The sequence below is a fragment of the Peromyscus eremicus genome, unplaced genomic scaffold (assembly GCF_949786415.1).
Source record: "Peromyscus eremicus unplaced genomic scaffold, PerEre_H2_v1 PerEre#2#unplaced_218, whole genome shotgun sequence".
NCBI lineage: Eukaryota > Metazoa > Chordata > Mammalia > Rodentia > Cricetidae > Peromyscus > Peromyscus eremicus.
The window spans coordinates 116,966-144,550 of NW_026734454.1; the positions used below are offsets into that span (position 1 = coordinate 116,966).

Here is a 27,585-nt window from a genome sequence, read left to right on the forward strand (position 1 = left end):
ATGGACCAAGAGTATCGATCAGACGAAGAAAGGCTCCCTCAGACACAGAAACCACTTGCACTGAGTGGAGAAAGAGATGGGTAGATGCCAGTGCAAAAATACAGTCAACAACATAAAGACCAATATGACTCCATCAGAACCTAGTGGTTCTATATCAGAAAGACCTGAACATCCGAATGCAGAAGAAATTGACCTTAAAAATGACTTTAAGAAGATGATAGAGGCCTTTAAAGAAAAAATGAAAAATTACCAGGGGGCGTTTCACAGTTAGTCATTTTCTGACTCTGAGTGTGTGAGCACTTAGGAAGCCTCATGGAAGCTGAACCCACTCTTCCCGGGTGGCCCGTCCAGCCAGCAGGGCCCCTCTGATGAGGGCTGCTCCCAGACAAGGACCTGCAGCTCATCCTCCAGCAGCAGCTGCACCATCTGCAGTTGACTCACCTCTGCACACAGGCAGCCAGGCCTGATGGCCCAGATGTCAACCACTGCAGCTGATGTGGCTGTGGGCTCTGCAGTGGGGCACACACTGGGTCATGTCATCACTGGGGGCTTCAGTGGAGGTGGTAATGCTGAGCCCACAAGGCCTGACATCACTCATCAGGAGCCCCAACAGATCTCAGCCACTGGACCAGCAATCTTATGGGCCTTGCTCTCTTGAGATCAGTTTCTGGAGTGTGCCCAGAATCAGAGTTCAGTCAAGCTCTTTGAGGGCTTCAACGAAGTGTTGTGGCAGTGCAGAATTGCAAATGGTTTAATGTAATCAAAAAGTTCAAACTGAAGAAATTGATATGGGCTCTACATTGAGAGTGCAAGTAAGGACCCTGATGAAACCTTATTTCTAATAGATCCATTGCTTCAGAATAGCCATGAAAGAGTTCTAACTGAGGCTTGTAGTGTTGGGACTGGAAAATGATGGCCTCCTTGAATCAACTGTATTGTTTTTTTGTGAGTTAATGGAAATAATGTTTTATTCTAAAAAAATAAAATAAAAAATTACCTTAGAGAAATTGAGGAAAAGACAAACAAAAAATTGGAAGAAATCAATGAATCCCTTAAAGAAAGCCAGAAAAAGCAGTTAAAGAGGTGAAGGAAACAGTTCAAGATTTAAAAACTGAAATAGAGAAAATAAAGAAGACACAAACTGAGGGAATGCCGGAAATGGAAAATCTGAGTAAACGAACAGGGATTACAAATGCAAGCATAGCCAACAGAATGCAAGAGATGGAAGAGAGAATCTCTGGAATTGAAGATACAATAGCAGAAATAAATTGGTCAGTCAAAGAAAACACTAAAGCCAGAAAAGTCATAACACAAAACATCTAGGAAATTTGGGACACCATGAAAAGACCAAACCTAAGAATAATAGGGATAAAAGAAGGAGAAGAATACCAACACAGAGACACAGAAAATATATTAAAAAAATCATAGATGAAAACTTTCCCAACCTAAAGAAGGAAATTTTTATAAAGATACAAGAAGCTTACAGAATACCAAATAGTCTGGATCCAAATAGAAGTCCCTTCACAACATAATAATCAAACCACCAAACATACAGAATAAAGAAAAAATATTAAGAGCTGCAAAGGAAAAAGGCCAAGTAACATATAAAGGCAGACCAATCAGAATAACAACTGACTTTTCAATGGAGACTCTAAAAGTCAGAAGGTCCTGGACAGATGTTATGCAGACACTAATAGACCATGGATGCCAACCCAGACTAGTATACCCAGCAAAAATCTCAATTGCCATAGATGGTGTAAACAAAATATTCCATGGTAAAAGCATATTTAAACAATATCTATCCACATATCCAGCCCTACAGAAAGCACTAGAAGGAAAATTCCAACTTAAAGAACTTAAATACACCCATGAAAACACAGGCAAGAGATAATCCCACACCAGCAAATACCAAAGAAGGGAAACATGCAACACTACCACCAAACAATAACAGGAGTTAACAATCACTGGTCATCAATACCCATCAATATCAATGGACTCAATTCACCTATAAAAAGGCACAGGCTACCAGAATGGATATGAAAACAGGTTCCATCCTTTTGCTGCATACAAGAAACACATCTCAACTTCAAGGACAGACACTACCTCGCAGTAAAAGGCTGGGAAAAGAGTTTGCAATCAAATGGACTTAAGATGCAAGCTGGTATAGCTATCCTAATCTCCAATAAAATAGACTTCAAACTAAAAAAAAAATCTAAAGAGTTTGGGAAGGACACTACATATTTATCACAGGAAAATCCGACAAGATGAAGTCTCAATTCTGAACAGTTATGCCCTAAATACAAGGGCACTCACATTTGTAAAAGAAACATTACAAAGCTTAAATTGCACCTTAAACCTCACACAATAGTAGTGGGAGACTTCAACACCCCACTCTCACCAATGGACAGGTCTGCCAGACAGACACTTAACATAGAAATAAGACAATTAACAGACATCATGACTCAAATGGCCTTAATAGATATTTACAGAATATTCCACCCTAACAAAAAAGAACATACCTTCTTCTCAGCACTCCACGGAACCTTCTATAAAACTGACCACATGCTTGGTCATAAAGCAAATCTCAACAGACACAAAACAATTGGAATAACCTCCAGTATCTTATTGGACTACTATAGCTTAAAGTTAGATTTCAACAACAACAAAAACTACAGAAAACCAACAATCTCATGAAAACTGAATAATGCCGAACTGAATCACCAATGGGTCAAGGAAGAAATAAAGAAAGAAATTAAAGACTTCATAGAATTCAGTGAAAATAAATGTTCTACATACACAAACTTATGGGACACTATGAAAGCAGTGCTAAGAGGAAAACTCATAGCACTAAATGCCCACATAAAGAAGATGGAGAAATCTCACACAAGTGACTTCACAGCACACCTAAAAACTCTAGAACAAAAAAGCATACTCATGCAGAAAGAACAGATGCCAGAAAATAATCAAATTGAGGGCTGAAATCAATAATATAGACACAAAGAGAACAATAAAAAGAATCAATGAAACAAGGATTTGGTTCTTTGAGAAAACCAACAAAAAAACAAGTCCTTATCCAAATTAACCAAAAGGCAAAGAGAGAGCATCCAAATTAACAAAATTAGAAATGAAAAGGGAGACATAACAACAGAAATGAGGAATCCCATAGAATCATCAGATCATACTTAAAAAAAACCTGTACTCCATAAAATTAGAAAATCTTAAAGAAGTGGACAATTTCCTGGATAGGTACCACATACTAAAGTTAAATCAAGACCACATAAACTATTTAAATAGACCTAAACCTCTAAGGAAATAGAAACAGTCATTAAAAGTCTCCCAACCATAAAAAAGACCAGGACCAGATGGTTTCAATGCAGAATTCTTCCACATTTTCAAAGAAAAGCCAATTAACCAATACTCTTCAAATTGTTCCACACAATAGAAACAGAAGGAATATCACCAAACTCTTTCTATGAGGCTACAGTCACCCTGATACCCAAACTACATCAAGATGCAACAAAGAAAGAGAATTACAGACCAATTTCCCTCATGAACATTGATACAAAAATACTCAATAAAATATTGGCAAACAGAATCCAAGAACACTCAAAAAAATCATCCACATGACCAAGTAGGCTTCATCCCAGGGATGCAAGGATGGTTCAACATACAAAAATCTGTCAATGTAATACACCATATAAAAAATCTGAAAGAAAAAACCTACATGATCATCTCATTAGATGCTGAAAAGGCCTTTGACAAAATCCAACACCAGTTCACAATAAAGGTTCTAGAGAGATCAGGAATACAAGGAACACACTTAAATATAGTAAAGGCAATTTACAGCAGGCCGATAGCCAACATGAAATTAAATAGAGAGAAACTCAAAGTGATTCTACTAAATTCAGGAACAAGACAAGGCTGTCCACTCTCTCCATATTTATTCAATATAGTACTTGAAGTTCCAGCTAGAGCAATAAGACAGCAAAAGAAGATCAAGGGGATACAAATTAGAAAGGAAGTAGTCGAACTTTTACTATTTGCAGATGATATGCTAGTATACATAAGTGACCCCAAAAATTCTACCAGGGAACTCCTACAGCTGATAAACTCCTTCAGTAATGTGGCAGGATACACGATTAACTAAAAAAAAAATCAATAGTCCTCAAATATACAAATGATAAAAGGGCTGAGAAAGAAATCAGAGAAACATCACCTTTTACAATAGCCACAAATAATATAAAATACCTTGGGGTAACTCTACCTAAACAAGTGAAAGATGTGTATGATAAGAACTTTAAGTCACTGAAGAAAGAAATTGAAGAAATTGAAGAAGATATCAGAAAATGGAAAGATCTCCCATGCTCATGGATAGGCAGGATTCACATAGTAAAAATGGCAATCATACCAATAGTAATCTTCAGATTCAATGCAATCACCATCAAAATCCCAACACAAATCTTCACAGACTTAGAAAGAACAATACTCAACTTCATATGGAAAAACAAAAGCCAGGATAGAAAAAGAATACTGTATAATAAAGCAATCTCTGGAGGCATAACAATCCCTGACCTCAAGCTCTACTACAGAGCTATAGTACTAAAAACCCCTTGGTACTGACATGTGGACCAACAGAATCAAATTGAAGACTTTTATGTTAATCCATAAACCTATGAACAACTGGTTTTTGACAAAGAAGCCAAAAATGTAAAATGGAAAAAAGAAATCATCTTCAACAAGTAGTGCTGGTATAACTGGATGTCAACATGTAGAAGGCTGCAAATAGATCCTTATCTGTTACCATGCACAAAACTCAAGTCCAAAGTATCAAAGACCTCAATATAAATCCAGTTACATTGATCCTGATAGAAGAGAAAGCAGGAAGTAGTTTGGAATGAATAGGCACAGGAGACTACTTCTTAAATATAACACCAGTAGCACAGACACTGAGGCAACAATTAATAAATGGTACCTCCTGAAACTGAGAAGCTTTTTTAGGGCAAAGGACATGGTCAATAAGACAAAACGGCAGCCTACAGTATAGCAAAAGTTCTTCACCAACCCCACATGTGACAGAGGGCTAATCTCCAAAATATATAAAGAATTCAAGTAACTAGACATCAAAATACCAAACAATTCAATTAAAAAATGGGCTACAGATCTAAACAGAGAATTCTCAACATAAGAATCCCAAATGGCCGGGCGATGGTGGCGCACGCCTTTAATCCCAGCCCTCGAGAGGCAGAGCCAGGCAGATCTCTGTGTGAGGCCAGCCTGGTCTACAAAGCGAGTTCCAGGAAAGGCGCAAAGCTACACAGAGAAACCATGTCTTGAAAAACCAAAAAAAAAAAAAAAAAAAAAAAAAAGAATCCCAAATGGCTGAAAGACATTTAAGGAATTGCTCAACATCCTTAATCATCAGGCAAATCAAAAATGACTCTGAGATACCATCTTACACCTGTCAGAATGGCTATGATCAATATCACTAAAGACAGCTCATTTTGGGAGGATGTGAAGCAAGGGGAACATTCCTACACTGTTGGTGAGAATGAGAACTTGTACAGCTACTTTGGAAATCACTATGGGCATTTCTCAGAAAGTTGGTTATCAATCTACCTCAAGACCCAGCTATACCACTCTTGGGCATATACCCAAGGAATGCTCAATCATATCACAAGGACACATGCTCAACTATATTCATAGCAACTTTCTTTGTAATAGCCAGAACCTGGAAACAACCTAGATGCCCCTCAACCAAACAATGGATAAAGAAAATATCCATTTTTTTATATGTGGCAGATATATACAATGGAGTACTATTTGGTAATAAAAAAATGATGATATCATGAAATTTACAGGCAAATGATGGAACTAGAAAGTATCATCCTTAGCAAGGTAACCTGCTGTGGGATGGTCTGTATGTCAAGTGTGTTGCTGATTGGTCAGTAAATAAATCACTGATTGGCCATTGGCTAGGCAGGAAGTATAGGCGGGACAAGGAAAAGAATTCAGGGAAGTGGAAGGCTGAGAGGGAGACACTGCCAGCCGCCATCAGGACAAGGAAGATGTAAGGTACCAGTAAGCCATGAGCCATGTGGCAAAGTAAAGATTAATAGAAATGGGCTAAATATAAGAGTAAGAGCTAGACAATAACAGGCCTGAGCTAATGGCCAAGCAGTTTAAATAATGTAAGAGTCTGTGTGTTTATTTTATAAGTGGGCTCTGGGACTGGCGGGTCTTGGTGGCGGGAGCTGGAGAGAAATTCTCCAGCAACAAATGGCGTCCAACGTGGGGCAAGAGTTTCCACCTAAAAACTTAGAAAAAAGATTCTAAAACGGACCTAAAAACAGCTTCCTAATTGTCTCTCTCAAATAAGCGGCAGCTGCCGGTTTGAGCTACTGGCGGGTTCCTAGCGTGCGCACTCGACCTGCAGTATGGTGGGAATGAGGCCTCTGCAAGTAGCACATTAAACTGTGTGGTGGATTTAGCCTTTGCTAATACAAAACAAAAAAAGAGGTTTCTGGGCTACACGCTACTTTGGTAAAAATGTAGACCCACTATTTCTGAGAATTACGGCTCCTAGAGCTGGCGGAAAGCGGACCACCGCCATGTTGGGAAGCTGAGGTGGGCGGAGCCAGCAGCCACAGCTGCTGCAGTTTAAGGCAAGAGATTCACAATAAGACAGATTCAGATGTAATAGTTTACAATGTGTGTAAAAGATACGTAGGTTTGAAAGAGACAAAAAAGGTGATATATAGAGTTATAGAAACAAATACATAGTTTAAAAAAAAATAAAGTCATTAAAGAGACAGTAAAGGTAGTATAAAAAATAAGCCACGTAAAAATGGATATTACACAGAGAATCTGGATTGTGTTGTCTTTGGGATTTTTAACTGCAGAAAAACATTTGATTGTAAAAGCTGTTGAGTTATGCCAAAATGTATATTTTAAAGATACCTTGACTTCAAAATTTGGATATAAGGATATGTTGCTTTGGAAAAGAGTCTCTTTTGTTCCCACAGAAAGCCAGAGGCTATGGATTTGTTCAAGATTAAGATACATCAGATTTGACCAGCCAAGACCCCCTGAAAGGTCTCCAATGACACCATGGCCCAGATGATTCAACATCCAGAATGGTTTCAAGTCAACTGGCTCAGACGATACAGCCTCATGGACTACTCCATGATCCTAAAATTTTCTTCGTGTCCCCATAAGATACAGCGCCCCCCTCCAGCAGGAAGTAGTAAGAGAAGCTACGCCCAAATTCCCAAATATACCAAGCTGGCTTTAGAGATGGAATTGGCTCACTCCCCCTCTAAACCCAGACATATTGCTCAAAAAAAAAATGGTTAAGAGATTCTTATGTCCCAAATCAGAAGAGCCCTCTGGTGTGGGACAGACAAAAACCAATATTTTTATTTAAAGCAGGTTGATTATAAATACAATCTCTTTCTAAAGAAAAAAAGGGGATAGTTTAGATATGATAGGATGAAAGGGTAGATTAATGAACCTACTTTTAAAGAGTAACAACTTGTTTAAAATGTTTTACATCGCTATAGATTTTAGTTTATTGATACAAGTTTAAACTTAATTTTGTTATACTGTATATATATTTCTATTCTTGTTTGAGGTATTATGTTTATGTAACTCATTTAAAATTGTAATGGATAATTAAAAAATAGATTAATAGTTAGTCATCTATGATAATATTTGTAGCCATGTTAGTTAAGTCTTCTAGGTATACATAGATATATTTCAGATAGATAGGTAGTCTTCAAACACTTCAAAGACCTACAGAATATGGCATTTAAAATGTTTTAAAAGTTTAGACTTTTTGGACAGTGAGACATGTCTGCTCCTGACAGCACCGATTTACTTCAGAGAGGAGGATGGGCATCGAAGACACTCCATATGGAGTTTATCTTCACCTTGACAAAAATAGCCATTTGGGCAAGAAACTGTTCTTGCCTGGACTGCTTGATCAACTGGACATGCAGGACCCATAGAAAGGTGACCACTGAACTTTGCTTGACAAAACGGTCCTTCAGGTTCCTGCTTTGCAGAGAAAACTGCCAGACATTCTACAAGACACAGAAAAAAGTGAATAAGAGACTCTAGGCCTGTGGGCTGAAGACAGATGCCCCAACTTTACAAGAAAACTTTGCATGACTGTCCAGGCTCAGCTGTCTCTGTCTACCCTGCAAGACTCCCAAAAGTTGCTTGCATCCTTCTCCCATTTCTCAGGCAGTGTTATATCCTTCTGAGGTCTTTGATGTGGTTAAAGACTAGATACTTACAATTTTCCTTAGTTATAATAAAAGATAAGTTAGATATAAAACCTTAAACTCACAAATATAAGATAGATAGGATCTCTTCTTTAATATTGTATCTGTAATTCTTGCTTGATAATTGTTTTGTTATATGTAATTTTACTATGTTAAAGTTAAAACCTTCCTTTTTAAGAAAAGAAAAGGGGAAGTGCTGTGGGATGGTCTGTATGTCAAGTGTGTTGCTGATTGGTCAGTAAATAAATCACTGATTGGCCATTGGCTAGGCAGGAAGTATAGGCGGGACAAGGAAAAGAATTCAGGGAAGTGGAAGGCTGAGAGGGAGACACTGCCAGCCGCCATCAGGACAAGGAAGATGTAAGGTACCAGTAAGCCATGAGCCATGTGGCAAAGTAAAGATTAATAGAAATGGGCTAAATATAAGAGTAAGAGCTAGACAATAACAGGCCTGAGCTAATGGCCAAGCAGTTTAAATAATGTAAGAGTCTGTGTGTTTATTTTATAAGTGGGCTCTGGGACTGGCGGGTCTTGGTGGCGGGAGCTGGAGAGAAATTCTCCAGCAACAGTAACCCAGACTCAGAAGGACAAACATGGTATGTACTCACTCATAAGTGGATACTAGATATAAAGCAAAGGATAACCAGAGTACAACCCACAGCCCCATAGAAGCTAGTTAACAAGGAGGGCCCTAAGAGGAACACATAGATAGCCTGGTGAAGGAGAAATAGATGAGATCTACATGACCAAACTGGGGTGAGGGGGGTAATGGAAAGCAAGGAATGGGGTATGAAAACACACAGAAATGGGAGGTTCGAGCTGGAAAAGGGACAGAATGGGAGATCAAGGAAAGAAATACCATGATAAATGAAGACATCATGGAAATAAGGAGAAACTGGGTTCTAGGGAATTTCCCAGGAATCCACAAGGATGACCCCACCTTAGACTACTAGCAGTAGTTGAGAGTGTGCCTGAACTGGTCTGCCTCAGTAAACAGATTAGAGAATACCCTAATGATCATCATAGAGCCTTCATCCATTGACTGATGGAAGTAGGTGCAGAGGTCCACCTGGGCACCAGGCTGAGCTCCAGGATTCCAATATATGAGAGACAGGAGGGATTCTATAAGCAAGGAACATTGATTTCATGATGGGAAAATGTACAGAGATGTCAAGCCAAACTAGTGGAAACCCCTGAACTATGGGCCAATAACTGTAGAGTCCCCATGGCACTGGACTAGACCCTCTCTATAGGCAAGATAGTTGTTTAGCTTGAATTATTTGGGGGGCCCTCAGGCAAGGGGATCCATCCTTGGTACATGAGTGGGCTTTTTGGAGCCCAGTGCCTGTGGTTGGACAACTTGCACAGCCTTGGTGTAGGGGATAGGGGCTTGGACTTGCCTCAACCGAATGTACCACACTCTGCTGACTCCCCATGGGAGACCTTGTCTTGGAGGAGTTGGGAATGGGGAGGGGGTTAGGGAGGAATGCTGGGGGGCTTTAAGAGAGGAGAAGGGAAGATCTGTGGTTGCTGTGTAAAATGAATAGAAACTCTGTTAATAATAATAAAAATGCAGAAAAGAGATGAGATGAGATGAGATAGATAGACAGACAGACAGACATATAGGGAGAGTAGAGTGTAGAAGCTCAAGTCCATGAAAATTACTTCAATGAGATACTACTATATCTCTGTTCAATATAATAAGGTTTAAGACCCATAATGGCAAGTGTTGGCAAAGACATGGAGGTACGGGCATTATTATATACCACTGGAGGAGATACAAAATGATATGATCATTATAGATGACAGTTAGACAGTTCCTTTGAAAGCTAAACACATTTATCCCATTATTGATAGTTCTACTCCTAGGTCTTTGGTTTAAGGAATTGAAAACACCAGTTACAGAATCTCATACTTCCAAATTTTACAATAGCTTCAATAAATGTAGTCAAATCAGGTCACTCAGGTGTGCATCAAGTAGGAAATGGGGAAAATGTGTTGTGTGCATGTATGGAATGACACTGTTAACCAAATACAGCACACTTGAATCTTAAAGACCTCTTACTCAGTAACAGGACCAGTCACATAGGAATCCTTTTCTGAGACAGGATAGCTAGGACTTTGATGTTTCTAAATTATATGCAGTTTTCAAAGTGTACCATCAGAAAGTGGTTTCCCTGAAGCAGAGACCAGGCAATGACTGACAGAGAAGAGCTCAAGGGAACTTCTTCCAGTGAAAGTAGGAGACTCATACTTATGTGAAAGTGATTGCTTAGATCATAGTTTTATGCAATGCAATATGTATCCATCTATGCTAGTAAGTGAGTAAATTTGGTTGCACAGAAATCACTTGACATCAGAGGTTCTAAAAAGTGACACTGGGATGAGGGGGACCAATAGAGGGTATGGGATGGGGGATGAGAACATAAGGGAATGGAATGGTTGAGCTGGAACAGGGACAGAGGGGTAGAGCAATGAAAGAGATATCATGATGGAGGGAGACATCATAAGAATAGGGAGAAACTGTGTGCTGGGGTAGTATCCAGGAATCCACAAGGATGACCCCACACTAGACTACTAGCAACAGTGGAGAGGGTGCCTGAACTGGCTCACCCCAGTAATCAGATTGGTAAATACCCTAACTGTCATTATAGAGCCTTCATCCAGTAACTGATGGAAGCAAATGCAGAGATCCATAGCCAGCACCAGGCCAAGCCCTAGGAGTCCAATCAAAGAGAGAGAAGAGGGATTCTATGAGCAAGGGGCATCACGATCATGATAGGGAAACCTGCAGAGACAACCAAACCAAACTAGTGGGAACTCATGAACATTAGATCAACAGCTGTGGAGCCTGCATGAGACTGAACTATGCCCTGTGCATAAGTGAGAAAGTTGTGGGGCTTGGTCTGTTTAAGGGGCCCCTAGCAGTGGGATCAGGATCTATCCCTAGTGCATGAGCTGGCTTTTTGGAGTCCACTACCTATGGTGAGACACCTTGCATAGCCTTGATGCAGGGGGAGGTACTTGGTCCTGCCTCTACTGAATATGTCAGGCTCTGCTGACTCCCCATGGGAGGGAGGCTTTACCTTGTTGGAGGAGGGAATGGGGGATGGGCTTGGAGGGAAAGCTAGAGAGGTGGGAGGATGGAAGAGAGGGGGATCTATGGTTGGTATGTAAAACTAATAAATATTCCTTAATAAAAAAACCAAAAAGGAAGACCAACAACGATTCTGGGAAGTGATACTCTCATAGGGTGCTGTGACTCCATCTCTCTCTTGTGCAATGGATATGATCTGTGCTTTCCTCTTTAAATAAGGGAAATTTCTAGGCAACAGAATATTTGAGTTGTTGCTGCTGTAGGATGTCAATTGTCATGGAAAGCTGAATGAACTCATTTGCATTAAATTCTGTTAATCTCTAGTAGTAATCTGAACCCAGACAACATGTCCATCATTGTAGTAAGTTGTACGTGAGAATCCAGTGTACCCCTAATAAGGACCTGAACTCATTAATATATTGCCATTCAGTGGGTCAACATAAGCACATTTCTTTGCCAATATCAGTGTTCAGAGGCTGCAGTAGTATGGCCTAGTTTCTGATTGTCAGAGGAAAGCTAGTTTGAGTGTTACAGGCATTTTACTGATAGACAGGTCATATTTCTCTCTCTCTCTCTCTCTCTCTCTCTCTCTCTCTCTCTCTCTCTCTCTCTCTGTGTGTGTGTGTGTGTGTGTGTGTGTGTGTGTGTATCAGATGCATCTCGTGTCCTCTATTGAATTTGCCTTGAGGGAAAAATGGGTGTTTGTGGGAGAGATTACCTGTGCTCACTCTGAACATCAGAAAGGGCTTCTGTGATACTGCAGGAAGCAGATCCCTTAGTAAGGATTCTGCATAGATGAGGCTAAGGACTAGAGTAGAATGATTGAAGATGGATGGCAGGGTTAAAGGAATAGATGAAGGGGGAAAGAGGCCTGGAGTCCTGCTGAATGTGGAAGGATTAAGAGAACATACAGATGTCTTGAGTCTTCACTGCACTTGAGCTGTGCTGATGTCCAGGGGACAGTGGTAGAAACAGTTCATGTTGGTTTTAAGTTGGTATCAGAATGAGAATGGAAGGATGGAGAAACCGAGGAAGGCTCTTCACTCCTGAGGTTGATTGGAGTATCTAACATGACCATCACAGATAGTGACACAGAAGTTTTAGAAAGAGTTCTGCAAGTTCTAGGTGACTCACTGGGGAAGCTGACTTCCCTCTTTGCCTGGGCTTGTTGTTTGTAACTGATAATTTCCTTATTCTTCTGACTTCTTTTCTGTCACAGGAAGTCCCTCCTACTCCCTCCTCTTCTTCCAAACCTCCTCACTGGGATTTTTCCCTCTGTTCCCTTTTTCTCTGGACCACAGTTCCTGATACGACAGTTCTCAATTCCATCAGCAATAATGCTCAGGGGAGCGTATTTTCTGGCTGCTCTGTAATGTGCAGGAATATAATTTGCAGACTTTCAAACTGAAGCTGGTAATAATATCCCTCTGCCCTTCTTTGGGGTACAATGAGGACAATGACTTCTCTTACAGGTTAGTGTGAGAATCAACTAACTCTGTAACAGCCAAAGTTCATTTATGAATTCTTATTTCTGAGAATATGTATTGGGGTGAGAGAGTGCATTGGTTAATTTTTTTCATCTTGAAGTAGACTAAAGTCACTTGGGAAATAGGGATCCTCAAGTGAGGATATACTTTGATTGGATAAGACTTTTGTCATGACTGTAGGGCATTTTCTTGATTAATTATTCTAAGATACATCAGAATCTAATGCTACACCTCTAAGAGGATACATGGGGCAAAGTTTGGGACTCCTGAGACGGCACTTCCATTCCCTGATCCCAGCATATAGTTTGCTGACTTAGGTATAGGAGGAGGAGGATCTGTAATTTCACAGACACTGGACATCTTTGCTGGATCCATCCAGCCCCTTCTCCTCTGGTTCACTTTGGTGTTGCTCATTCCTCCTCCCACAGCTTCATGCAGAAGTGTCTGAAGTGTAACTAAGTATTGGTACTGGTTGAAGTTAGGACAACCATTTTTCCCCCAAGCAGGGGCAATAGTCCCTGCTCATGCTTCTATCAGAGGATAGAAGGGAAGAGGGATATTATTACCAGCTTCAGTTTGAAAGTCTGCAAATTATATTCCTGTACATTACAGAGCAGCCAGAAAATACACTCCTCTGAGCATATAGAACTTCTTCCTTTCATCATGTTTTATGAATAGGGTTTATTGGCCTATTTACATAGTTTATCTGGCCTTGATTTAACTTTGTCACATTGTACCTATCCAGAAAACTGTCCATTTTTTCAGATTTTCCAGTTTTGTAGAGTACAGGTTTTTGAAGTACGACCTGATGATTATCTGGATTTCTACATTGTCTGTATTTATGTCTCCCTTTTCATTTCTGATTTTGTTGATTTTGATGAACAGTCATTAAAAGTCTACCAACCAAAAATGTCAAGGACCAGATGGTTTCAGTGCAGAATTCTACCAGAATTTCAAAGAAGAGTTAATTCCAATACTCTTCAAATTTTTCCGCACAGTAGGAACAGAAGGAACATTACAAAATTCTTTTTATGCGGCTACAGGTACCCTGATATACAAATCACACAATGATGCAACACAGAAAGAGAATTACAGACCAATCTCTGTCATGAATATTGATGCAAAAATACTCAATAAAATATTGGTAAACAGAATCAAAGAACACATCAAAAAATTATCCACCATCATCAAGTTGGCTTCATCCCAGGGGTGCAAGGATTGTTCAACAAACGAAAATCTGTCAATGTAATACACCATATAAACCAACTGAAAGACAAAAAAACACACGATCATCTCATTAGATGTTGAAAAAGCCTTTGACAAAAAAAATCCAACACCCCTTAATGATAAAAGTCCTAGAGAGATCATGAATATAAGGAACATACCTAAGCATAATAAAGGCAATTTACAGCAGGCTGACAGCCAACATCAAATTACTGGAGAGAAACTCAAAGGGATTCCACTAAAATCAGGGACAAGACAAGGTTGCCCACTCTCCCCATATTTATTCAGTATAGTACTTGAAGTTCTAGCTAGAGCAATAAGACAATAAAAGGAGATCAAAGGGATAGAAAATGGAAAGGAAGAAGTCAAACTTTCACTATTTGCAGACAATATGGTAGTGTACATAAGTGACCCCAAAAATTCTACCAGGGAACTCCTACAGCTGATAAACTCCTTCAGTAATGTGGCAGGATACAAGATTAACTAAAAAAATCAGTAGCTCTCCTATATACAAATGGTAAAAGGGCTGAGAAAGAAATCAGAGAAACATCGCTCTTTACAATAACCACAAATAATATAAAATACCTTGGAGTAACTCTAAGTAAGCAAGTGAAGGACCTGTATGACAAGAACTTTAATTTACTGAAGAAAGAAATTAAAGAAGAAGTCAGAAGATGGAAAGATCTCCCATGCTCATGGATAGGCAGGATTAACATAGTAAAAATGGCAATCCTACCAAAACAATCTACAGATTCAATGCAATCCCCATCAAAATCCCAAAACAAATCTTCACAGACCTGGAAAGAACAATCCTCAACTTCATATGGAAAAGCAAAAAACTCAGGATAACTAAAAGAATTTTGTACAACACAACAACCTCTGGAGGCATCATGATCCTTGACTTCAAGCTCTACTCTAGAGATACAGTAATAAAACAACTTGGTACTGGCATAAAAACCAACATGTGGACTAATGGCATGGAATTGAAGACACTGACATTAATCTGCACAGGTATGAAAACCTAATTTTTGACAAGGATGCCAAAACTGTACAATGGAAAAAAGAAAGCATCTTCAACAAATGGTGCTGGCATAACTGGATGTCAACATGTAGAAGACTGCAGATAGATCCACATCTGTCCCCATGCACAAAACTTAAGTCCAAGTAGATCAAAGACCTCAGCATGAATTCCTGTGAGCTAGTGTTGTGTACAGAGTGGAAAGGACTTAGCACATCTAGGCTGGGTGGTGTCATGTGGCATCCCAGCTCCTTTTAGCCCTTTCATTGACCTCCATGTAGTAACTATCAGAGAAACCATTTCTAGTGTTCACTCTAGACATCATAAATCAGGACCAGTAAATGTTTCCTTCTACCATGTGCCTACTGGAGTCATATGAACGTATGATAGGTCCAGTTAATGTTTTTCATTAGGACAGAATAAGGTGGTATACTGATGGTGTGGACAAGTGTAGTCTCCTCTGGACTGCTCAGCTGCTAGTTGTGGTGGCACATCACTTTAAATTCAGCACTTTAGAAGCAGGGGAAGGTGGATATTTGTGAGTTTGCGACCAACCAGGTCTACATAGTGAATTCCAGGACAGCTAGGGCTTTGTAGAGAGACCTTGATTCAAAACAACAACAACACAAAAACAAAACAAAATGATCTTATCAGGTAGAGGGACAAATTGAGTACAGCCTACCCAAATATCTGGACTCTCAGGTTTAGAGAATGAAATATGTAACCTAAGACATGCTCTATGGCCTGCATCACTGAAGTGTAAATCAAGAAAAGAAACTAGATGAAACAAATTATAGGCTAAAACCTCCCATGAACACAGCTGCAAAGTATGCAGAAATTATTATTTCTCACCATGTAAAGACAGTCATAAAGGGCACATAATCTGTGAGATCATGTTTATGAGATTTTGCTAAGTATTCTATGATGCTAACACTGTGATAAACATTTACTAAATGTGTATTCTTCAGAACATATCCTGTTTTTAGCCATGAGAATGTAGTATAAAATGAAAAGAACACCTCACAAAAACATAGAATTTACCCAGTCATGGAATCCCATTCAACGTTCAAAACCATATGGTATTGATGATAGTAACAAGGTTACAATTAAAAATATACATGATGGGGACAGCTTTTGAGGAAGAGTCAGCATTTGTCAATATCCCACAGCCATTCATCATGGACGCTTAGAAAAAATTAGGAACAAAGAACTTCCAGTGTCAGAATTATTTCATGTGCCAAAACACCAAAGTTATCATCATACTGAATGGTGAGAAAGCAGAAATTTTGCATTAAATCCTGAAGAAGGTAAGAGAGTCTCCTCTCTTCACACATTTCCAGCATTGTACTTGAGCCTTAGCTAGTACAGAAATGGCAGAAAAGTAAAAGAGCATTTCAATACAGGTAAAAAGAAGAGAGAGAAATAAACACCTTATCATTGTTTGAAGATAAAACATGATTTTCTATGTAGAACTTATGAATCATTGTATGATAATTCATCCTAGCCAGGTGTTCTGAGATGGTTGATCAGCATGCTAATTTATTTTGCATATATGAAAATAGGCAGTGGGGAATGAAATGAAAAACACATAAACTTCATGCAACTCTCTCAACATCACATCTGTGATGTTACATTGCTGTTGTGAAGGTGTCTTTGATGGGGTTATATAGAATGGTCAGCAAATGCCACAAATCAGGAAATCGTGTTAGGAAAACACTTTCTTTGTTGTGCCTACACTACCTTGACAATCCTTATTCTACCAGTGTGGCATTATTTGTTTTATATTTAAAAAGAAACTCCATGAAGAATAGGTTTTGAAGACTGAAAGGAAGGGAAGTCACAGAGACGGTTTTGGGCCATCATAGGCAGAGTAATTTGAATTCCTGGCTCTGATTTTACTCATCATTTTGGTATTGAGGCACCTTTCTTGTTTTTGTCAAAGAGATAGAGCCTCCTTCCATGGAGAATGTGGCAATGTATAAAAATGGAAAATGACACATGAGAAGGTGGGAAAGAAAAAAAATGCACAGAAATGAGGACATAAGCCAGACTAATGGGACAGCATAATCCCTCACTTTATAGATTCAGAAGTGTTGGTTCAGTCAGCAAATGCCCACAGCAGGTGGAGGGACATGAATTGGCTGAGGAATGATCTCACCACAACACTCACACCTTCCTCTTCATCCAAATCACATTTAGATCCTGTACAATTCTTTCACATAAGAAATGGATTTTCTTACAGAAAGCTTGAATCATCAGATTTATTTCTCAGACTCTGGAACCTTGAAAGATGTACTTCTTTCTCTTCTTATTACCTCTCAGCTGCATGGTGGATCTGTCTCTGGCTGCCCCAACCCTCAAAGACCAGAATCCCAATGACTATGAGGATCATGACAGCCATCCCCATCCTGATGAGATTCTCCACTGTGTGATCCTGATTCTCTGAGGCTGTGGTTGTGGACAAAGAAGTTACAGGGGTTAGGAACAGTCAAAATATCCTCGAGATAACTAAGTACCCCCAAGATTGCTAAATGTTCCCAAGATGACTCAATATCTAACCAGAGATCACGCCTTCCATGGGTGGAGCTTGGCCCTTCTTTTTTCAGTGGTATGATTTTAATTCTTTGTTCAACTGTCTTGAGTTTGGGCATGTTCTAGGATGGACTGATAGTCTCAAATGATACCAAGAACAAAAGAAGAGGAAGAGGATGGGTGCATGCTTAGGAGACCTGAGTGTTTCACTTTCTCACTTACTGTAAATACCCTCCATTCTCATTCTATGAGCTCAGGAAGATCTGGGATGAATCTTTCCCCTGGTGTAGCTGGTTCCTTCCCCTATTCTTACTAGATTTTTTTAGCACCATTGTTCAAACATCAGTGAAAATATCAACTCAGAGTAGAATAAATTATTAAAACACTATTGGCCTTGATCCTAAGTCACTGCACTGTGCAGCCACAGGCCATTCTGAGTGTGGAGTCTGTGGTGAACTCAGCAGAGGTTGTGTGGACTCACATCCTCAGTCTGGGATGATTTCCTAAAGGGGTGTTTTTGCTGAGTGTTTGTTCCATTGTCATACTTAGACCCCTCTATCTCTCCTGTGATCTGAGCATTCCCCAGATCCCTTCTGAGTATCCAGGGACCACATAGGGGTTCTTGAGGAGAAATTACCATATAGAGTCAGAGGTGAGATACAGACTACTGTTGCTAAACTTTCCCAGATGTTCTTCGCCCCATCAGACCAAGAGATTTCTCTATGTCCAGTTCAGTTAAGATCACATCCTACTGATGTAGATTGTCCTACATCTCTTTTCTCTTACATACCATGTGAGAAATGCAGGATCAAGGTGTGGGGCCGTGTCATGCAGAGTGTTCTGCAGTCCTGGCTCTCAAACGAAGATGTGAAGTGACTCTGTGTGTGTATTTGTGTGTGTGCGTGCATGTGTGTGTGTGTGTGTGTGTGTGTGTGTGTGTGCCTGTGTGTGTGTACATATGTGTGTGTGTACCGGGAAAGGCAGTAGATAGTAAGCCATTGGGGTTTCACCTAATAGTTTCCCCAATAGCTTGGATAGCTCACACTAAGCATAGATCCCAAGACTGACATAGTTAACCATTATTTTAGTCATCTTTACACATAATAGTTATTGAGACAAACAGACAGGGTATAGTGTGAGGAGAGAGTGGTTCATGTCTTCAATCACTTTAGGAGACTTAAGGGTCAGTGGTGGATCATACCTGGAGGTCCTATCCCTAAACCTTCTCTTGTTCAGATGAGCACACCAAGGGCAGGCAAAAGACATTCATATCTGTCACCTCACAAAAGAAGGTTGAACCCATACAGTCTCAGTTCCTCTATTTCACCCTGAAGAGAAATTCTGAAGACTTCATAATAAATCATCATGATGAATTACATCTTGTATGGTTGAGCTACGGATGTGAGTCTGCTTTGAACAGAAGGAGAGTACAGCAGGCCTTGTAGTTACTGCAACAAGGCTTCCTCATCCCCTGAAGACACAGTGGCTTATGGGTACATCGAGTACAAGGGTCTGTGAATACTGATAAGTGGAGTGGTGAGCAGAGGTTGTCACTGGGGACCAGTTTCTGCTTAGTATCCTATATCTGTCCATGGCCTCCCCAAGGTGTTCTTTCAGACTAACTGAAACCTTCTGGATTCCACTAGCAAGAACAATAGTGAACATTCCTATAAATATTCATGTTGGCCTCTAGCATCATGATGGTGAATACCAACTGAATGATTCCCTGCAGCAGTTATAACCCAGTCCAAGCAATAATTTTTTCAAGGCAGAGTTTCTCTGTGTATGTGCCTGTCCTGGGTCTTGCTCTGTAGAACAGGCTGGCCTCAGACTCACAGATACCCACCCGGCTCTGCCTCCCAACTGCTGGGATTAATGGCGTGCACCACCACTGGCCAGCCCAACCAATAATTGTTGTAGATGGAGAATATTGAGAAACCCCTTCAGCTCAGAATGATCTGGATTACTTCATCTGGGACCAAGAGCTGTCCACAAGGGCAATGACACATGACAACAGATAAAGAGATGAGTCGAGGTATCCAGAGCACCTGTAGATGCCTCTGAGTGCGGAGGTCACAGAACTCACGGAGAATACTAGATCTATGCCCCAAGATATAGACAGAAGAAACCTGAATTCCCTGCCATGGCCCTGTGCCTCACCCTTGAACCTGTCCCTACCACTGTGGGACAGATCCAATGCAGAATCAAGTTCTGGAGGATTCTTCTGTCAGAAGTTACAGCCACGGACAACACTTAAAGAAATTTAAAAGTGTGGGCCACACTCTCCCTTTTTTATGAAGATTATCAGCAGTCCAGAAACAGAAGGATTTGTCCAAGTCAGCATTTACAGAAGCAGCTGTGTGAAGTTCATAATTAGCTGTTGTCCATCAGGATCCCACATTACAACAGAGTCTTTACATAGCCTTCTGGTGCCTGACGCCATAGAGCTGAGGAGTGTGTTCTCAAGACCTTAGTGTCAGGATGGGGAAGTGAGCGTCTGGGTTTCCTGTTCTCCACCATACACTGCTGTTCAGTCCTCCATGCTGAGCCTAAAAATCTCTCTCTGGATGTCACTTTCTGTAGCACAAACTAAATCCTGGGCTTCTTGTGTCTCTGTTGGGAATCTCTGTTTGCCTCCCACACTCACAAGCTGAAGTGACAGAGACATGAGGACTTTTCTGGGCTAAGAGTTGTCAGGCAGCCTGGGGATAGAGCATACTCCCTACACTGAGGTGCCTGATACTCACCAGCTGTTAGCATAGGTCTTGAGGGTGGTGGAATTGAGGCTCTAATGGATCCCAGGAAAAAGAAGAATAGGAGTGTGAGGTTTAGATGTTAACCAGGGACCTGCCTCTGCATGCTCTTCTACATCTGCCCTGTAAACTCCCTAAAATTCTCATGCTGTCTACCCAAACTAGACTGTAGTAGAGGATGGAGTGGACATTACTAGAAAGACCGCTACTGGCATCCACTTCTGTGGCAGAGAAAGTGCCTTCTGACTAACCTTCCTATTGTCCCCTTAATCCCATCCAAGTCAAGGGCTCTTCTAGGGTTTGAATTGTAAGTCACTCTGAGAGTTCAGTGTCACTTTACCTGAGACTGTGAGCTCCACAGAGGCACTGGCTTGTGTCAGCAGGTAGGGAGATGAATCCTGAGATCCATAGCACCTGTAGATGCCCGAGAGGTCAGAGGTCACAGCACTCATGGAGAATTATGCCTGGAAGTCCCAAGCTTCAGACTTTGATTTTAGTCGCTGGGGTTGTTGAGCTGCTCCCTCCTTGGACAGAATGAAAGTGTCCACTTTGTGTGTTGACTGACACAGCAGAGCCACATTGTCTCCAGAGTGTACTGTGGAGTTAGGCTTCACTGAGAGGGAAGGACTGAAGGGAAGCTGTCCTAAAGAGAAGAGGGAAGATGAGAGGCTGCCTTCAATGTTCTGAGCTGACACTTCACCTGGGTCTGCTCTGAGCACCTGGGATTCTGTCTCTTTTCTCTGACTTAGGCCCTCTCCTGTTCTCCTGCCTCTACATCTGTTTCTGAATAAGATCCCTGTCCCTCATTCCAGCCATCTCCATCTTAACTCCCCCATGAGAGCCCATGCACAGGTTAGGTACCTGAGGGAATCTGTTTAGCCCTCACCTGTGATCAGGATGTCCAGGGCATCACTGGAGGCAGACCACTCAGAGGAGAGGTTGTATGCACCATAGCATCTGTATTGGCCTCCAGTAGAGCTGCTCACAGGGCCCAGTGTGAAGTTGACCAAGGAGAGGCCACTCTGGGTCCACTGGAAAACATGCTGGGTGAAGTCAGCTCCCCCCAACTTGTACAGAGCAAATCTGTCATAGTTGATGTCAGAACAACACTGCAGGGTGAGGCTCTTCCCAGGGTCCAGGATATGGCCTTGGTGAGTCAGCAAGGAGGGCTTCTTGGACAGGCCTAGAGGGAAGGTGACAGGCTAGTGATTGAGGAGCTGATTTTTACCAACCGCTTATCCCCTCCCATCCTGCCCTGCACACGTCACTGCTTCTCCCCAGGAGTGGGGCTCTGGCTCAGCCGCCAGGCTCTTCCTCTACCTCTCTCTACCTGAAACTACCCAGTGGGACAGGATTGGTCAATGGTGGGGCTGACTCACCTGAGATATGTATTTCCAGGAGTTCACTGGGTACTGACCACAAATGTGGGGTATGGTTGTAGTAACCATAACATCTGAATGTCCCTCTGTGGTCTGGTGTTACATGATCTATAGAGAACAAGGCTTGCCACTGCCTGATACTGGGTATAAAGTGTGAGTTCTGAGAGCTGAGGAACTTCTGATCTTCCTTGGTGAGAATGAACTTGTCATATCCATCCTGTGAGACACACTTGAGAGTCATGTTCCCTCCTAAAGTCACCACATGGCTGGGCAGGTCTCTCAGGCTGGGTTTGTTGTAGTGGATTCCTAGGAGAGAAGGAGGCAGCCTGTTCCATGTACTCACACAGCATCCATGTTCTCCAGGGCCAGGCTGTGGGAGGGGAATACTCCTGAGAGCAGAGCCTGGGGCTGAGACCCTGACTGTCCCCTCACCTGTCACCACCAGTTCCAGGGTGTCACTGTGCTCTGTCCAGCCAGCTGAGCTGTAACAGTAACAGCGATATTGTCCCACATGTTGCCGTGTCACTGAAGGGATGGAGAACTTGGCCTTGTTCTCAGGCTTCTCTGGGGTCTGTATGTCCCAGGGTTTTTGGCTTCCCTCTTTATGCAGAACATATATTTCTGCATCCAGGGTCCCCTCACACCAGATGGTCATGTGACTTCCTAAGCTGACCACAGAGCCTGGCTCAGCTTTGATGGTGGGTTTCTGGAGGGTCCCTGCAAGGAAGTAGGAGAGAGGAGGTGGGTGTGTCTGACAGTGGCACAGAAAATGTCTCACTTGTGGATGGCACTTTTATTTTCTTTAAATTTTCTTCTGTCATACAATACATCCCGACAGCAGCCTTCTCACCTCCCCTCTTGCCCAGATCCACTGCTTTTCTGTTTCCTTTTAAGTAGAGAAGAGGCTTCCCAGTGATATTAACCAAACATACATAACAGCATGCAATAAAACTAGGTACACACCCTCATATTAAGGCTGCACAAGTCAATCCAATAGGAAGAGAAGTATCCCACATGCAGGCAAAGAATTAGAGATTTCCCCATCCCATTGCTATGAGTCTAATAAAAACCATAGCTAGCCAGGCTGTGGTGGCACATGCCTTGAATGCCAGCACTGGGGAGACAGATGCAGGGAGATCTCTGTGTGTTCAAGGCCATTCTGGTTTACAGAGTGAGTTCCAGGACAGACAGAGCAACACAGTGAAACTCTAAAAAACAAAACAAAATATAACCCATGGTAAACCACCACAGCATGTGTGCAGAGGGTCTAGGGCAGACCCATGCAGCCTCCAAGGCTGCTGCTTCAACTCTGTGAGCTGTTATGATCCCTGCTTAATTCATTCTGTGGGCCATGTTCTCCTGGTGTCCTTAACCATTGTGGTTCCTACAACACGTCCTCCCTCTCTTCTGTGGATTTCCCCAAGCTCTTGTGGATGGTACATGAGCTGATCCAGAGTAAGAGAAGACCCCATAAAAATTCATCTCTGTTGGACCTCCTGTGCTTTGCTGTCACTCTCTGTCTTGGATTCTGTATTTTGTGTCCCACTCTCTCTACCATGCTCTGTGTCAATGGGCTAAGGAGCCCTGACTGCTCACACGTGTCACACACCACACACCACTCACTAAGGCCTCCCTGAGCATCTCTATCATTTCAGCATCATTCTAGGCAAAGACTGAGGTTCCTCACCTGAGAAGAGGAGCTCCAGAGGGTCACTAGGTTCTGACCACACCAGTGGGCTTCTCGGGTAATTGCTGTAGCATTGGAATGTCCACCTTTGGTTGGAGGTCACAGGGCCCACAGAGTACAGGGCCTTGTAGTGCTGAATAGAGTAGTTATACTTTGAATCCAGCATTTGGGAGATATTCTGTGTTCCTTTCCCAGTCAGAATGAACCTGTAGTATCGTTGCTTTGAGACACACTGGAGGGTTACATGTCCTCCCTCAGTTACCACAGGGCTGGGCTGGGCTGACAGGCTGGGTTTACTGTGTGCTCCTAGGAGAGAAGAAGAAATCAGTTAAATCTATCAGACCTCATTATCCTGCTTGGCTCTAGGTGGGGTTAACCCTGTGAACAGACCCACTTCTTGACAGTCAAGGCTGAGGCTGGGGACCTTGTGTGTCCTCTCACCTGTCACCACCAGCTCCAGGGAGTCACTGAACTCTGACCATCCATCTTGAGTCTGATAGCCACATTGATATCGCCCTGCATGATTGCGGTCTATTTTTGAGATTGAGAATTCAGCCTTTTTCTTAGGATTCTGTGGAATCTCTGTACTCCGTAGATATCCGTGTCCCTCTTTATAGAGTATGTACTGTTTGGCTCCTCTGGTCCCCTCACACAAGAAGGTTACTGTAGTCTGCTTGTAGACCACAGAGTCTGGTTGTACTGTGAGGACAGGCTTAGGGACGGCCCCTGCAAGGAAAAGAGCAGCTAGGACTCAGGACAACCATCTTCAGACTGCAGCTTCCAACCCCAACCCTCCAGCCATCCCCAGGGGCAGCACACGTGTTGTTCTCCATCCTCACTGCCCAGGCATGGCTGCAGGAATGATGAGAAGTGAAGGTCGGGACATCTGCAGACACTCACTCACCTGCCAGCACTGGGGTCCCCAGGCCCAGAGTCAGTCCTGGAAGAGAGTTCCCTGTGAGAGGTTTGTCCCTGAAGCTTGAGGAGTTCCTTCCCTCTGCAGAAACTCCTGAGACCCTGGGGTTTCCTGATGGGACAGTGCTAGGCTGTGGGGCAGCATCAATCCTGGACCACAGTATCCCCTCTCCATCTCCACATCTTACCCAGATAGAGCAGGGTTTTGAAGTTGAAGGTCATGGCATCTCCTCCTGGAGGCTGCAACTGTGCTCGTGGGCAGAGCTACAGAAGATTGTCTGGAGAGACAGGAGACATAGGTTGTGGTCTCAGGATGCAGGACACTCCCCATGACATACTTATACTGGAGCAACCCCACAGGAAGGGGAACTGCCCTCCTCAGGCAACAGGCTCTGACTTCCCCAAGGCTGTGGCTATGTCAGGTAGTAGACTCTGAAATCAATTCTTTGATGGATGCCATTTCCATAACCCCATAAGTTTCTATTTCATTTTGTCCTAATCTTTGTGAGGGCCAGGTGGTATCAGACATGTATGAATATCACACATAAGAAATATAAATTTTGCCAGGTGGTGGTGGCACTCACCTTTAATCCCAGCACTGGGAGGCAGAGCCAGGCAGATCTCTGTGAGTTCGAGGCCAGTCTGCTCTACAGAGTGAGATCTAGGAAAGGCACCAAAACTACACAGAGAATTCCTGTCTCAAAAGAAAAAAAAACAGAAATATAAATTTGCGTATGAGTTTGTTTTATTCCTTTTCACTTTTTTATTTGAAATATTTATAGATGTTCAGAATGTTTGAAGGTTTGTGTGAAGGGTCTCATTGTGTACATCTTTATGGACTAAAATGTATAATCCTCTTCCTCACAGTCTCAAGGGCTGGGTTATAAATGTGTACCTCTATTTCTGGTTGTTTGTTCTTTTTTGACGTGTGTACTTTCCATTACAACTTTAAATTACACTTATTCATTATTTACACTTATTTCTTTAGATCACACTTACGTTTTCTTTATGTGTGTACATTCACATGTGCCACAGCACACACAGGAAGGTCAGAGGACAAGTACAGAAGGCAGTTTTCTCATTACACAGTACGGATCAGAGTCAGGGTTGAAGGTTGGTAGCAGCACTTACACACTGCTCTGTGTCACTAGGTCCAATCTTAGCATCATCACTTCTTTGTCCTTCTGCTTCAGTTAAAAAAAATCACCAGATCTCAGGCTTCCTAAGCCAAACAAGTACCCATTTTATTTGACTTTCTTGGGGCACCGGCTGTCGATGTGGCCACCCTTCTTCTTGAGGCATTTGACCGCACAAGGGTGCAGGTGTGGGCAGCACTTGGGCAGATGTGCATGGCCTTTTCACAGTAGTACTTCTGCAGAAACAGGCAAAGGGATGGCTCTATGATGCCACCACAAAGGGGCAGCACCAGGTGCAGAGTTGGACTCTTTCTGGACTTTGCCATTGGCTAGGGTTCAGCCATGATCTATCTGCTGGTAGCAAATACCAGCAGCTGCTGGTCAGGTGTGATGCCTCCCTTGTCTTGGATCTTGGCCTTGCCATTCTCCATGGAGTGACTGGGCTCAGCCTTGATGGTGATGGTCTTCCCCTTCAGGGCTTTGCCAATGATCTGCCTGTTGGTGTTTGTTTGGTCACCTATTTGAAGAGAAAGAGAGCTCAGTTAAAATACTTTATTTCCTTTTACTTTTGGTGCTAGACATTGATGGCAGGACCTCCAGTGTTCTCCTACTCCTGAGCCATACTCCACCCCTGAGCCACATCTACTTTATCCTGCAATTTTCATTTTCTGATCTTAAAATTTTTCATCTGCTATCTTTTTCTTATGCTTATGGGTTTAATTATTTTTGTTGTTGATATGAGACAGGCTCTCTCTGTGGAATCCTGGCTGTCCTAGAGCAAGTTATGTAGACCAGGATTAGTGGGAAATCACAGAAATCCTCCTGCCTCTGCTTCCCAAGTGTTTAGATTAAAGATGTGGACCACCAAACCTGGTCATAAGTTTAATTTTTTGATATATTTTAAAATTATTTATTGTGAAAACATTACATTACACTCTCCTTCATTTCTATATTGCATTAATAATCCATTTTTGGGTTTTAATTTTTTAATTGTCTGAAAATATCATATCAATGTGTATTGTGTTTTGATGGAATCCACCCTCCCGCTCCTCCTCTTCTCCCCCATCCTCCCTTGCTGGTTCCTTCCTCACTGACCTGATTTTCTCTTTGATTCCTTCTGTGACCCGCTAGTTGTTGAAAATCTACTGCCTTTCCTTACACACCTAACTTTCTGTTCTCTTCCTCCCATGCAGCTCAATTTGTGCTTCTCATATTCTTAGGCATATTACCAGGGTCCACACCATTAAAGAAAACTGACTCTCCTTCTCCCAGTAGATATCAGATGCCAATAGTTCTTCATCTGTGGGTGAGACTTTGTGTCCATCTCCCATCCTCATACTAGATTTGTTCTGCATTCAGCTTACATTGGGCTTGTAGACTTGTAGATATCATCACAACCAAGATGAGCTCAGATTTTCAACCCTGTTGCAGTGTCCAGAAAAGAGTTTATTTTTCAACCTCCTCTTCAGTAATGATCCCATGCTATTAATGTGTCACATGGGGAAAATTCTCTAAATTAGCATCACTTCAAGGGATGGGTCCAGGACACACACATGGAGAATGAGATAGAGGTCACTGAGTATTTTCCCCTTTTGTTGCTGAGCCCAAAGGACATCCTCCATTTCCTCCTTGTATCAATGTCAATATGAATAATTACCATCTTGTAAGTCTGCCTATGTATGTCCTTTACTAAATCAAAAAAACCTCAGTTGGTAGAGTACTTGTGTAACATTCTTAGATCCCCAGTACTGTATAAATATGATATTGTGGCTCATGTCTTTTGACTTCATCATTCAGGAGTTAGAGTTAAGGATACTGGGAGTTTAAGGAAATTCTTATTATGCAATGATTTTGGGGTCAGCCTGGACTATATCAGGCCCTATCACCTAAAAGGGAAAGAAAAGTCCCCTAGAGTATATGGTGAACATGATCAAACACATTACATGGGTGTAATTATCTTAAAAAATAATGAAATATATTTACTATAAAGATCCCACACTAAGGATATGTCCCAAGTGTTTCATTACATCCATTTCTAAGGAGATATTCCTATCCTAGCACCTGCATCATTT

The 27,585-nt window shown here is 41.9% G+C and overlaps 1 protein-coding gene and 1 pseudogene across 1 annotated transcript; one reads left to right on the plus strand and one right to left on the minus strand.

Moving 5' to 3' along the window:
• On the plus strand, nucleotides 1–760 carry LOC131901676 (coiled-coil-helix-coiled-coil-helix domain-containing protein 2-like; annotated as a pseudogene).
• Nucleotides 761–16,557: 15,797 nt separating this feature from the next.
• LOC131901677 (leukocyte immunoglobulin-like receptor subfamily B member 3) lies at nucleotides 16,558–26,844 on the minus strand. The gene is given in 10 exon segments (XM_059252782.1): nucleotides 16,558–17,559; nucleotides 20,737–21,039; nucleotides 21,283–21,579; nucleotides 21,776–22,081; nucleotides 22,208–22,492; nucleotides 23,463–23,768; nucleotides 23,904–24,188; nucleotides 25,617–25,749; nucleotides 25,882–26,030; nucleotides 26,772–26,844. Coding segments are annotated over 10 exon segments (2,274 nt in total). The 3' UTR covers nucleotides 16,558–17,422.
• Between the last annotated feature and the right edge of the window lie 741 nt (nucleotides 26,845–27,585).